General features: G+C 48.0%; 2 protein-coding genes across 5 annotated transcripts; one reads left to right on the plus strand and one right to left on the minus strand.

Annotated features, from left to right (window-relative positions):
* The first annotated feature begins 510 nt into the window (after positions 1 to 510).
* LOC117639029 lies at positions 511 to 4,741 on the plus strand. Of its 3 annotated transcripts, XM_034374373.1 has the most exons (8): positions 511 to 772; positions 2,012 to 2,207; positions 2,373 to 2,467; positions 2,688 to 2,832; positions 2,934 to 2,988; positions 3,072 to 3,184; positions 3,893 to 3,937; positions 4,367 to 4,741. In XM_034374373.1, exons 4-8 carry the CDS (start codon positions 2,696 to 2,698, stop codon positions 4,698 to 4,700), a joined length of 684 nt encoding a protein of 227 aa, XP_034230264.1. In that variant the 5' UTR covers positions 511 to 772; positions 2,012 to 2,207; positions 2,373 to 2,467; positions 2,688 to 2,695; the 3' UTR covers positions 4,701 to 4,741. The 3 variants fall into 3 exon arrangements, with proteins under 3 accessions (XP_034230264.1, XP_034230263.1, XP_034230262.1); XM_034374372.1 differs by lacking the exon at positions 2,373 to 2,467 and having other exon boundaries at positions 2,937 to 2,988; XM_034374371.1 differs by lacking the exon at positions 2,373 to 2,467 and having other exon boundaries at positions 515 to 772.
* A 438-nt stretch (positions 4,742 to 5,179) lies between these two features.
* Positions 5,180 to 11,201, minus strand: LOC117639025. Of its 2 annotated transcripts, XM_034374340.1 has the most exons (9): positions 10,670 to 11,201; positions 9,902 to 10,094; positions 9,233 to 9,357; positions 8,618 to 8,696; positions 8,179 to 8,273; positions 7,444 to 7,679; positions 6,773 to 6,981; positions 6,266 to 6,546; positions 5,180 to 6,074 (listed from the first exon to the last, which is right to left on the minus strand). In XM_034374340.1, exons 1-9 carry the CDS (start codon positions 10,936 to 10,938, stop codon positions 5,849 to 5,851), a joined length of 1,713 nt encoding a protein of 570 aa, XP_034230231.1. In that variant the 5' UTR covers positions 10,939 to 11,201; the 3' UTR covers positions 5,180 to 5,848. The 2 variants fall into 2 exon arrangements, with proteins under 2 accessions (XP_034230231.1, XP_034230232.1); XM_034374341.1 differs by lacking the exons at positions 9,902 to 10,094; positions 10,670 to 11,201 and adding an exon at positions 9,629 to 9,646 and having other exon boundaries at positions 5,371 to 6,074.
* Positions 11,202 to 13,854: the final 2,653 nt, after the last annotated feature.

The following is a 13,854-nucleotide window of genomic DNA, read 5'->3' on the forward strand; positions in this document are numbered from 1 at the left end:
CGGTGGGCCACAGCCTCGCTGGGCGAACAGCTCCAACCCAAATGCACAGCATAGAACGTCGGTTATTTCACAAAAAAATCTCAGTCGAGGAGTTTTTGAACTCAGGGCTGAGTGATGTTGACGGCGGACTTATTAGCCTATCGACACTAACTAGGTGAAAGCAGGTGCGTGTACAATGCCTCTAGACCTCCCCTTGGTATGAACTACGAGAATGAACTCAAGAATGAACTACGTCGCCAAAGTTAAGGCAGTTAAATGTATTTTCAAGTTAAAAAAGAAATCTGCTTTGGTAATGTCTCACTGTCTCCCATACAAATTTATTTTCAAACTGTTTCACAGATCCACAAGTCCCTTCATCATCAAACACGGATAGAAAGTTAAGCGTAGAATGTAAAAACAACCTCGTTCTGTCAGTTTGATGCAGTTTCGCCAAAGTTTTGTATCTGTTGATTCGGCTGCGGGGCGCGGGGAAGGCTTTACGCCAGGTGCTTTGCAGTCCCCAGGCGTCAAAAGTTGGTCTCGGGCGCGTGACGCGCGCAATGACTTGAAACCGGCCACGCCACCTTCAGGCCGGACAAGTCGGCGGTGTCCCCCACCTTTCCTCCGTACTGGTGGAGCAGGCTGGTGTGCTCCCCTCCTTAGCCCAGCGTGACCGCGGGTTGAGGGCCGCGTGAGTCGGCCTCCACGCGACGCCCAGGACAGACGAGCTGGAAGAACTGCCTGAGAGCCTGCGATCAAACGGACTGCTGCGGACGCAGCGTGCACATCATCAGTAAGCATGCCGTCGAAAGTCAAAACCAAGACAGTTTAGGAAGGGGGTTGAAAATCTGAATTGATCTGGTCCGGCAACGAAGTAACAAAAGCACGACGGTTGGTTTGACAAACGTCATAAACTTGACAACGATGGTTTCAGAAAGCGGGTGACTTTAGTTTGACGAAGGTGAGCACTGAAAGTCGCGTGATGGAGCGAGGTGGTTATGGTGTTTGTTAACTGAATCACGTTTGACCGGGAGCATTTTCTACTGGTTAGTTTGAGTTTGGCGCATGCGCAGTTTGAAATTTCTGAATTTTCTCAGTTGGCACAGTCCAATACACGGCTACACTGCAAATCCAAGTAAGAGACAGTCTCACACTATTTAGTGCGAACCACTGTGTCTCACGCGTACAAGCGTGAGCCACGTTTGTCCCACGCTTCCCAGTGTGAAGCACTGTTTGTCTCACACTTATAAGTGTAACTTTTAACTTTTGTTAAAACAATAATAAAACATTTTTTTTAAATTTGGTTGTGTTTTGGTTTCTGGTATATATTTTTGGTTTGGGCCATAGAGGTGGTTGAAGTAAAGCGTTCCAAACTTTTTTGGGGTCTGGTCTCAATTCTTGTTGAAGAAACTTTGCGCCTAAGATGTAATTTTAGCTTTTCTTAATAAAATGGAAAAGTGATTGCCTGGATTATGCTACCAGCACAGAGAAGTATTTTAAGTAACAGAATATGAATGTAAATACCCATAACACCAAATCTTGAAAAAAATTAACGGGTATTTCATAAGATGGTCAACCTGACCCAACCGGTATGTAAGGCCTGAAAACCTCCCCAAAACAAAAAATGTCAAAAAAAATGTATTCCAGTTCGAACGAGCCATTTTTGTGAAACCCTGCAACCTCGCATTTCAACTTTTCCGTCAAATTGTCAGCCGCACTCAGCATCAAACTCTTCGCCCTCCCTAAGGTCATGTGGAAGATGTCGGAGCAACCGAGATGAATGCTGCTGGGACACCGGGCAAGCCGGCAGGCTGGCTGGCAGGCGGGCCTCCGCTGCAGCCGGCGACGGATTAGGAAGGGACAAGTTGCCCGGTCTCCCAGCATGCATCTCGGTTGCTCCGACCTACCTTCCATGTGACTTTAGCCCTCCCCGGCATTCCTGAGAGGGCGACGAGAGTGCCAGGAAGTTTGCACGAATTGTCCAGAGCACCCATTTTCCCCCGTAGCATCTCTAGCTTAGTATTTGTTGCAGGCGATGATTGCAATGCTCCTCGCCGCGGTGGTGGTGTGCACTCTCCCTGTGCCTTCGCTACTTACCCAACCTTTGGGCCAGCCAGCAGTCTCAGCTTCGGCTCAGATGGCTGAGATGCCGACGACCTCCGCCCCGCCGGCCGAGACCTCAACGATGGACCCACCGCGTGATTGGTGGCAACAACGGGTTGAATCATGTAAGGAAAGGCTCGCAGTGGTCCAAATACGGCATGGCCTTAAACTGTGCGCCTAGTAGTGGTGATCGAAGCAACCTTCTTCAATCATCTCGAATCGAATGTCAGTAATGAAGTCACATTCGATTAGAACACTAACTAAATAGAAAATATTTTACTGTGGCGCAGTTGGTAGCGTCGCGGTGCAGTGATCCGAAATTCCGGGTTCCAGCTGACCAAGCTCCAACCGCGCTTACAAGCAACTTCAACAGTGAAATCGACTGGTATACACTACGAGTAACTCATTATATACATATGGCGTTCAATTTTTCCCTACTCTATCTTAAATTCTTCTTTAATGCTGCCAAAACAACATTCAAGAAACTGATTATTACTCATCAAATTTGGTTCTCAATTTGCTACAGCCAAAAGGACCCCCTAGGCACGGAATCACCCACACACCGCAGTTCGTGGAGTCCGCTACTCTGTGCCTTCTCTTAACAGGTGTCGCGATGCTCTCTACCCCGATGACGTCAACTCCAACGGCCGACACCTCGACGGCGAATACGCTGACGAGTTCCCCGACGACGTCCAGTCCAACGGCCGGGACCTCGACGTTGAGTCCGAGCCTAGACTGCTCACAAGAGAGGTCTGATATGTTAGCACCGCTCGTAAATGCGGGCGAGCTCGGAAAAGCTTTTTCCTTTGTTCAGCAGCTAGCGGAGTTATTAACTTACAGTTATGTTACAGCAGTGTTGCGGATATGCAAATGTTCATCCAGCAGTCCAAGTACGACTTGGGGAAGGTAGGTTCCCTACATTTTCCGTTTGGACTGACAATCAAGCTACCAGACAGCCCCCGACAAGGAAATGTTGTCTTTTCATCCAGTTACTCGAAGAGCATGGAGGCGCCGCGGGCAACCTTAACGTGACGATGAACTTGAACGTGCCGGAGTACTCGGGTGTGGATCCAACGCAGCTGCCCCGGGCTCAGCGAAGATGGTAATGACATAAAAACGTTTCCTGAGCGAACCAGTGTGTTAAGTGCACTGTTAAAACAAATCTCCTATATATACAAAAAATCTCTGCAAAAATGCTTTGATATAGTATTTTAAAGATTCTGGAAGATTTACGAAGATTACCCTTAAATTCCCAAAGATTTTTTTTTTCACTAAGATTCTTCGAGAGTCAATGAAGATCCTTCAAGGAACGTTCGTGAACTAACGAAAGGACCTTACAAAAAAAATTCAAACGTAGACTGCAGTGTCCCACGTTTGCAGCGTAGGAGGCACTTTTTAAAAAGTCCGGTCGCGACCATTGACGATTTGCAGCATTTTTTTTGACCAAATTTTGTCCTTATGGGTTTTAGAATGGCCCCAAGATTTTGAGGCCGAGATATGCGCAGTTCAAATTCTATGGGCAACTTTCGTTTTCCCTGACAACTTTTTACACAATGTGACCAAATTTGAAAAATCTCTTAACTGACACTGTCGTTCTCAAAGAAAGTTTCTCTAGGCGAAACTTGTTAGAAGAGTAAGAAACGTTGAGTGAACACATCATTACGCTGAGACGGGTGCTCCATGAAACGCTCGAGGTGATCACAACTTCACCATACAAATGCTTTGAAGGGTGATCCTGGAGCACACAGTGTGTGTTCAAAGCCCTCCAACGAACTCAATAAGCGCTCATTTCTTGATACATTTTCGGCAGGTGTCCGGATGCAGTAATCGCCGACTACTTCGTGTTCAACTTCAAGTGCGTAGTCCAAGTAGTTCCTGTCAACCTTCACCGGTAAAACAAAGGCATAAAAATTATGCCCTTTAGGGCATAAATACTCTTTTACGGCGTAAATGGTATAGGAATCTCCAGCAAAATTTTAATGCCCTTCCCAAAGGCATTAACGAATTATGCCCTTTAAGGGCATAATTTTTATGCCTTTGTTTCACCAGTGTTCTCTGGCCGCTGTGTGCTGGTCCGTATGAAACGCTATTGCAGCATTGGGTCGCACTTTACAACTTTTCGATAAAGAACGCCGATCTCGCGCTAGTCCCCCTAGTCTGGCGATTAGCCTGGTTTTACAGCTCTGACACAGTGCCATTTAACGACTAAAATGTGACCCGATTCTGCGACCGCGTGTCATACTGGGAATTGTGGTCCTAACGCATCGTGTTTTTGGTTTCGCAGGCACACAGACTTCAAGACGTTCGGCCGCACGGAGCACGGCGTACTCCGCCACAAGGGCAAGGAGGACGAGTCCGTGGACGTTTACGGTGAACTGTACTGGCAGCCGCCGGACTTCTGCGGGTTGTGGCGTCACGCCACGTACCGCGTCGACCGTGACGGCTTCTCCGCCGACGTGCCCCAAGACTACTGCCGACTGCTGTCGGATCTCAGGATCCATTGCTGGTATCCATACGAATGCCCTCGAGGACGGCGTTGCCAGACATGGAGCACCCCGATGCATGTCCTCGCCACCCTCCCCGCCTCAAGCAGCCCGGCTCCCTCAAGCCTCACTTAATGTGTCAAGTGCAATAAAGCTTGAGCTACTTTTCGCAGTTTTGAGCGTGTCTCAGTGTTTGGCGTCACACGACAGACAGGTACATACACAACAGCGCGGATGTCTGAGCAACGGCCACAACACCACCTATCTGGCAGCAAAGAGAAACCTTCCAAATTCAACTGAAAATAAGGCTATCCGAGGGCAAGAGGAAAGAAAAAAAGGGATGTTTTTGGAACATTTTCAAAAATTCGAATAATGGAATGAAGGGGGACGCCCTTGCCGAGGGTGAAAGACTAAAGGTCTACCTAAGTTTGGAAAAAGTTGTACAAGCCTTAGCGCGCGGGTAGCTTCAAAAATTCCTGACCCACAATTGGTTACAAAAATCAATTGTGGGCCAAAACTGCCTGTTTTTAAAACGGCTTTAGCTCAGTTAACGAGGGCGACAGAGGGGGCTGCCATGCTGCAAACCGTAGTCAAGGGATCCACTGATAAAATTTGCAGTGCAAAGAAAAACTACAAAGCTTCCAAAGATGATATGTTTTGTAGTGAGGGCTGCCATGAGTACTATCATCTTGTGTGTGGTAGTGACAAAGGGAGGGTTGTGAATACTAGTGAGCCATACCTTTGTCCCATGCACTTCCTATGGTAAGAAATAAATGTTTGTATTGTGTTGGTTATTTGCTCCAGATTTAAACAGTCACCATTTCGAGGGCTCCACTCAATATTTTATTTCATAATGGGTCTTACAGCACACAACTATACAATATTAATTTTGGTCTAAATTTTTTATGACTTGCCCTAAGAGTGACATTTATAAGACGCCTGGTAACCAAGCAAGGTATGGCTTCCCATGTGTTGCTTGCTACTCAAGTCTGTGTGTTTATTTCAAAACATTTTTAATCATAGTAACCATTAAGATATGTCTTATCATTGATAACTGATCTTTTCTCCCTGGAATTTACTCTAAAGTACGGTTGACTAATTTTAGTTTTCGATTTCTTATGCTTAGAATTTTTTAATAGTTAAGCTAAATGAGGCAAGCAACAAGATCTACATGTCTTTTTGTACAGTCACTTTGCATCCTTGCATTTCATGACATAAATGCCATCAAATTTCATTCATTTTTAACTGTGCAATCAGGTCGTTCACAACAAAAATAAATGATGTCAAATGTGGCTGCGCCAGCCCACTGTGATGCGATGCCAAGCCACCTCGGCGACCAGGAGCACCAGCGAGCCGGACATGAGGAACAGAAGCATGGAGAAGGCGGCGCGGACGTCCGTGAGCGACACAGAGTTGAAGACGGCCTTTTTGTTGGTGCACGTAGGCCGGGCGAAAGTGTATTTCGACTTGGAACGGTGCCAGATACCGCGCTCCACCATCCTTCTCATCCTGGAAGGGGAGAGTTCACACTAAACGTTGTGTGCGATTTTGTACGAGACGTTACGAGAAACACCTAGAGCAAGACCGTCACTCCATGAAGTCTTGACAATCAAGAGGGGGAGGCTGTGTCGAGAGCTTCCGGCCTCCGCCAGTTGACTGGGTATTCCGCTAACCAACTCCTGCGCTACAGTAGTACTCACATGATCTTGAAGGCCTTGGTATTGTGAGAGTTCCTGCGGATTATTACGTGTGGATCCTGAAAGAGATTAAAATCTCGGCCCATGATAACCAGGCCGCACTTGTCCTCTTCGGTCCAGGTTCTGCTGATCGTCCCGAAGACGTAGTGTTCGATGCCATAGAAGGCGAAGTACTCTGTCCGCACCTTGCGAATTCCCTCCGAGACGTTGTACACGTGCCTGTTTCGCCCCTTATCCAGAATTTTGTCCTTCCACAGCGCCCGGCGAATCGGATCAGTCAGTGTCTAGAGGACAGAAAATAAAGGTCCAGAACACGCTTCCAGACACAGAACTGGCTATTTAGTTTGCAATAACGACAAATCGCGTGTCACGGCCCACTCTAAGGGGAAATTTCTTCATACGATATATATTATAAATATGTATATACATTCATGGTTGATATCTTGGCATTTACAGCTGTTCACAAAAACATGACCTCCTCACCTTACGCAGATTACTCTTTTAGCTTACCGGGAAGTAAAAGACCACATGAGGAATGTCGTTGATGCCGAACGCCATTTGCGAGGTGAGCAGGTCCCTGTAGTGGGCTACTTTGGTGCCTGTGCTCTGCATGAACACCACGATAGAGGCCGAGTAGCAGGTGTAAAGCAGCAGGAGCAACATCAGCATCATGAGCAGAACGGTACGGCCTGGGACACTGCGCACCTCCACCGAGTACCCTGGCGCCATCACGATATTCTATGGAACACTGGTTTCGTCATGTCCAGAGGGGCGACCCTATTTGGGGCGGACTATTTGTCTGATTACCTCGAGCGAAAAAGCGCGACTTAAATCCACATTGCAGTTAGCTATGCTAGGCACAACGCACATTGCACACCGTAAAAACGGTACCTGGTTTTCCCAGGAAGCCTATGGTAGAGACAGGCGATTTCCAGGGAGTTCCTGGGAAAACCAGGAACGGTTTTAACCATGCATGCCCGTAGACTTCTTGTACATAACTGAAGCAATATAGCATATTTCCGGTAAACATGATCTCACAATTTCGCGCAACCCATGTGCTTTTCGTGCAAGTTTGTACGCGATTTCGCAACAATGTCTGCGATACTGCGAACTGGATGTAAGTTTTAAATGAACGTAACCTTGTATCTTATCGAATATGAAACGCAGGTAGTTAGACTAACCCTGTTGACAGACTGAGGCTACTGCTATGAGCAATGCATCGCTGCTGGCGTGCAGGGCGTTGTCTTGGCGGACGGCACCCTTGGTGAGGGTCTCAGCGGAGTGCAGCACCGCGGCCAGGAGGGCCGTGCACAGCAGCATCATGATCCCAGACACGCCCCACAGGGACGCCGGGAACGGCAACGTGAACACGTTGTGCTCGTAAGAGAGGGGTGGCGCGCGGAACACGATCACGCCACTGCAACATTAGAGACTGCAGGCTAGACTAACCTAACACACATTTACGAATGCATGCTTGGCAAGTACACACTTACTAATACCCATGCTTAGCATGATGTTATACGGCACCAAGCATGCGTTTGAGAAAGTGCACTTGACCAGGGGTTGGCAACGGCCTAGGCGGGCCTTGGGAGCGCTTGGGCCATGCTCAGGCATCGTGGCAGTCCAAGTCTAGCGTAACATCGGGGAACTTCACCTATCGAGCTAGGACTCTTGCGGAATTTACGTTTCTTTTGACGCGCCCAGCCCTCTTTCCCTCCACTGGACACAGGCTCGGCCCAGTCGCCGACCCTTGCAACCCGAAGAGTGATCACTACCCTTTGTCTTGCTAAGGGTCAGCAAATCCCATGTTCACTTTTAGTCGAAATGACTGAGTTTTGACGGAGAAGAAGATATTGCCGCGGGGTCTCATGGTCAGGTTTGCTCTGAATACCCGGCGCTTCTAGAGTTATACTCACGAATAGGGCATGTAGAAGTTGGTGTACTCGAAATACTTCATTCGCACGGGGAACATTACAAGAGGAGACCCGCCCACTTCAATCGCATCCTCCACCTGTAAGCAAAAAAAACTGCATGGACGAAGAAAAACTCTTTATGGACCAAGAGAAGGCTCTGAATGATCTAAGAATAATCTCAATGTCGACTGAGACAAAATCTCTGTTGAACCAAGAAACAAAATGTATGGATTAAGAAAAAAATCGTCTTATACATCTTTACGCTAGATCTTTTTTTACCGAGTTCAAGGGAACAAATGCACATCACAAACAAAATATTCCGATAGAACAAAAGCGTTCTGCTGCTTCTAGGGTTTTCTTTATCATTCTAACCCTCTGCATTAAAAACGGCTCAATATTGATCTGCGAAAAACGCAGCTTGAGAGTGCTTGTCAGAACCTACCAGCTTTCCCATGAGCCCTTTTGTTGGCACCTCGTTGTCTTTGACTTGGCCGTAGGAGGGTAAGAATGTCACGTTAGACCTAGGTATGAGAAATGGTTATTGGTATATGTTTCATAATATACAAAATTTTCCAAAACCAACATTCTCGTTGCTTATTACGCTGGTTGAGATTGAGCAGGTGAGCAATTTTGAACGCAAGCAACAAAAGTCCTTCGTATGCATGGTCATCACTCAAAGGCGAGATTAATTCTGAAGGCCTTGCAAGGACCATGGTCGAGTGCACCGCCTAGCTCTATCGAGTTATACTCTTTTGAGTAACGACGATTACGACTGGACTTCTGATCAGGTTCTTCTCCAAAGCATCGTATTGGGAAATTTTTCATTGCAAAGACGCTCTGAATTCGGTTCGATTCTCACTGTTGCCTGAGTCCTTAAGATGCTTGCTCACGATACTTTACGAACCGAACACTTCGTGTAGCATGTACCGCGAAGGGACAACGGTTCCTAGTTTTCCCCGGAAATCATCTGTCTCTTCCCTGCGAAAACCAGGAACCGTTTTCACCGCGATACTAGGATCGTATTGATAATCGTAATGGCTCGATAGGTTCGACTCACGTGGCATTGGCCATGCGTATCATGTAGAGCATCAAATTGAAGGTGGAAGCAGCCAAGACGTCCGGTGACACTCCGCCATGAGCGCCGTGAGCGACGACATCCTTGAATTTGTCTGTGGCCTCCACCTTTGACGGAGAAACCAAGTCACGCCGACAAATAGTGTTAAGCGACGGAAACCTCTCCGAGACTTCCTGGCATCTTCGTCGAAGGAGAGACAAGTTCAAGTACGGGGTGCGATGTTTGGTAATGCTAAGTCTTTATCCTTATCATAAATAATTTAGTTCAGTGACTGAGAGCCGCTTCACTTTAAACCTTCTATAATCTGAGCGTTTAAGTCTCAACTCCATGCGGCCTTGAGGGTAGGCACGCAACCAAACTCTCGTTGAGATGACTTACTTTCGGGCGGCCATGTATACGTCGTATACGACTTGGCGACAGGATGTGCACACGGAGGAGCACACGTGGAGGGGACAGGGGAAGGGGGATTTCACCCCGCCGTCTCCGCACTGTTTCCGGCCTCCTGTCGGACCGTGCCGGACTATACGTATCCGTCCTCTATCCGCATTCCATCTGATCTGGTATTCATGTTGCGACAATGTATGAACTTCGGCTGATTAAGAGCTGAGCATGGCTTGATTACCACGTGAAAGAGAAATCATCGGTACCGACCACGAAGCCTACGTTGACGACGGATCCCTCCAGGTCCAGTCTGCGGCCGGCCAGAGCACGGTGATCTGCATGCATCCTGGCCGTGGACAAGGAGTGAGGCCTGGCGGCGGTGGGCCACCTTGCCACTAGCTGCAGCCTCAGCCCCGACTCCAGGGTCACGCGGTACGCAGACACGGCCACCACGTCATCCCCGCTAGAATAAGAATGGGGTACACTGTAAAACAGTTTCGGGAATTTCCGATATAATTTTACACGCTTTCTTTCTTAATATAACGTTTCCTACGAAATGTACTATTGTAATCCTTCAAAGTCACTTCGTGCAGAAACAGAAATATTCTTGAATTGGCACTTTTACAGATAATGTCTTTTTAATTAATAGTGATTTACAAAAAATTGTTGCCAACTCACGAAAACAAATTTTCTGTATCCTTTCTGCCACGAACTTTTTACTAAGGTCAGACTTCAAAGATGTTGCAATGTCAGGACACCGTGCAATGCGTTAGCATTGGCGAATTTCTCGGCGTTTTTCTTTTTATCGGCGAGTTTATATTTTGACGGGTGGCACGATGGGGCCGTGCCGTTGCCATGGAAATTGGTTTTTTTCATGTTTTAGCGATTTGCTCAGAACACAAACGATTTCTTGTTACTTTGATGAGCCAGGGGGTTAAGTTTTTGAGTATTGGCACATTTTTTATTGAAACTATTTTTTGATTGCATCAACGGACCACGTTTCGACTGTGACTGTGGCGAATTGCTACGGCGACCTACTCCGAACAGAGGGCGGTGACGTCGCTGTCCAAGAGGACGCCGAGACCCGCCAAGATGCCATCGACGCGCGAGTAGCACGCTTCCAGCTGCACGGTGCGAGGCACCGCGTCCTCGCAGTGCAGCAGCCTCGCCACCGCAGAACGGGGTCCAACTCCCCGCATCGTCAGCTCGTCCGGGTTTGCTGATCTGTCTTCTTTGCTCGGGGCTGGGCCTTGGCGGCTATCGAAGTTGAACAGCACCCAGCGTACACGAGGCCTGAACTGATCCATGCTGTCTGCCTAAAAGCGTAACCATGATTCTGCAACTTGTTGCCCAGGAAGGCACACTCTTAGTGTCTCATGGTGAGGCTACACCATATTTTGACGGACATTTTCTCTGTAATGAAAAAAGACATACGACAAAATACCTTGAATATACATTAGGACAGTTGGAAATGGAAAGGAATGCGGAAAATAAACAAATAAAACACAACGGAACATATTTGTTCCCGATTTTGAACTCGCTTAAAGAAGGATGGATTGCTGAAAGAAATTTGGATTGCGTTTACGCTCCAGCGCTCTCTCTCCCTTAGCCAGAGGCGTATCCCTAAGGACCAGGGGCCAAGACCCTTGCTAAGGTGACCGGTCCTTGTAAAACACGACAAAGTATTTGACGAGTCACTGTACCTTTTAGATATTTTAAGGTATTTTGTTTGAATTACGGAGAAAATCTTCACCACAAAATATGAGTGCAGCCAATTTAGAGTATAAGAGTTTAAGGATGCAGCTGTATAAGTTTTCGGCGATTCTGACCAGAGCAAGCAGCTGCGATGCGCCCGGACAGCTAGCGTCCAGGACCGCCGTCGTAGCGTGGCCCCGGAGTGGAAGCGCTGCCACCCACGACTCGTAGCGGTCCAGCACAGCCACCGGCACAGCCACCGGCAAGCCCTGCGCCGCGAGGGCGTGGCCCAAGCCGCGGCCTCTGCCTTCGTGCGGACGATTTCAAACAGGGATACGTTGGTCATCAGACATGGTCCATACCGCCTTCCCATTGTCAATTTCATTGACTTTTCCATGATTATTCGAGACCAAAAGAATCAATTTTACCACTGATTTCACCTATACACTGAAAATCTATCGGCGGTGACTTCGCGCCGCTGAAGAGGCGTGAATTTAGTGTCAGGTCGAAGAAACCGATATGACGGAAAAGTCATGCCAAAAATCAGCGCGACTCAGAAATTAACGGCAAGTTTCGGCGTGATTTTCCTGTCATGCCGGTTTTTCGCATAACTTTTCTCCTAAAACTTACTGTACGCACCAATCCACGTGGCACATTTACGCCTTGTTACACATACTTATTATTATAGAGCGCAGAAGTGTCTATCACGACAGTGGAGGGGCTTACCTGGCTTGCACAGGAACGCTGTCACGCGCGTCGGAGTCTTTGTTGAGTGCACGAGGTACTGGACGACGTCGGCTACGGACCCGATGTCCTGCCGCAGTGCGGCACCTCCCCTCTGCAGCCCGACGACCGCCAGCAGCACCAAGCCGAGGGCAGAGAGCTCAGGTGGCGTCATGTCGCGGCAAGGCTGGCCAAGGACATTTATGACGACACGCGCTTCAGCCAAAGCTTCTGCCTAAAAGGCATTTTTCGACGGCATACGTCGCAGCCAGGCTTCTAAGCAACATTAAGGAGGACACACGCTGCAGCTCGGAATGAAAGTGTTGTATGTTGTGTGGAATCGTTCTAAATTCCAAGCCTCGCCCCGTCCCGACAGCACAAGCCGGATTCACTGCTTCCACTCTGGGCGGCACCGCAACGCACTTTGAGGGGAAAGTGTCCGGATGGGGCCTAGGGCTGGGGTAGCTAGAGCACTGATGTGTAATTTCGAGTCATTTACCGTAAGTGGCGGGTAAGCAGCTCCTGGTTGTCCTCAAACTACGTTAGACCAGATGTCCACCTATTGATCTGCTTGTAATGCCCCTCGATAGGAAGACCGCTGATGGAAACGCGTCCGGAACGCAGGGCAAGTTCCGGGCGTTCCGTGCTTGATTAGGGTTTGGTGTTAAAAATCAGGTTTTGAAAAAAAAATATTTTGAATGTTTAGTTGTGTCTCCTGTAGCTTCAATCATTATTCTGGACGACGCTCTGACATGAAAGACATGAACGATCGAAGATCGATCATCCCGCATGGATAATCTCAGATCTGAAATCACACACAAGACACGATGCTTTGTGGTAGCTTCAATCCATCCTTGGAAAGTCGCATCGCAAGTGAAGCTGGCCCTAAATGTTCCGAAAGGACTGCTCGAGTCACCTCTCTTTTTTTTTTTTTTTTTTTTTTTTGGTGCCCTCACTGAACGACACCTCAGGGAGTCAACCGCCTACTGTGCCTTGACCCCGTTTCGGTGTCGCGCTACACCGGTCGGTCGTTGCGTGACTGACCCCCGCCGCTAGACAAGCAATTTGGCTGCATTCCTCACGGTTGGGCCCAGGCGACAGTCGCTCATCAGGAAATCGGCCTCGGAGCGTACTGGCATCCGTAATGAGCACGGTAAACAGAATCATCGGATTTCGGGGTAACTACCCCGATTTTTGAGGCTCCCTCAGAGGGAGTGCCTGGCAGAGACAAAGCCTTAGGCAGAGGAAAGGACGACGAGGTTGTTGGTTAAACGCGGCGGGAAAGGAAGTCGGCCTTGAAAAACGAAAAGTACAGTGGCAGATTCCGTTCATCTCTCTGTAAGAACGTCTTAACTGTTGAGAACGAAAACTGCTGTTTTCCTTTGAAGCCAAGTGTATTTCATATTTTGGATTTGTTGTTGAGCAGGAAAACACTGCACCCTTTGCGTTTGAAGGCTTTGATGTCCCTCCTCTTCGTCCATCGATGTGTGCAGTGTGATACAAATTGTTCGATGCACGGCGCAAACGGTTTCTGGTTTTCGAAGGTAGCTTATATATCTCAGACACAAGTGATTGCCAGGGAGTTTCTAGGAAAACCAGGAAACGTTTTTTCTTTGTGCCTTTTTCAATTCGCCGTTGCATTAAACAATCTGTATTACTATGGCGAACGCAAAATTGTGTTAGTTCCGGATGGTGAGGTTAAAGAATAAACTCGGTATACCGTTTAACAACAGATGTTTTCTTCTCAAACCCTGACGACGGATTAACAGGATTTTACGAGCAGGAACTCGAAGCGAAACGGGGCG

The sequence above is a fragment of the Thrips palmi genome, unplaced genomic scaffold (genome assembly GCF_012932325.1).
Source record: "Thrips palmi isolate BJ-2018 unplaced genomic scaffold, TpBJ-2018v1 HiC_scaffold_10, whole genome shotgun sequence".
NCBI lineage: Eukaryota > Metazoa > Arthropoda > Insecta > Thysanoptera > Thripidae > Thrips > Thrips palmi.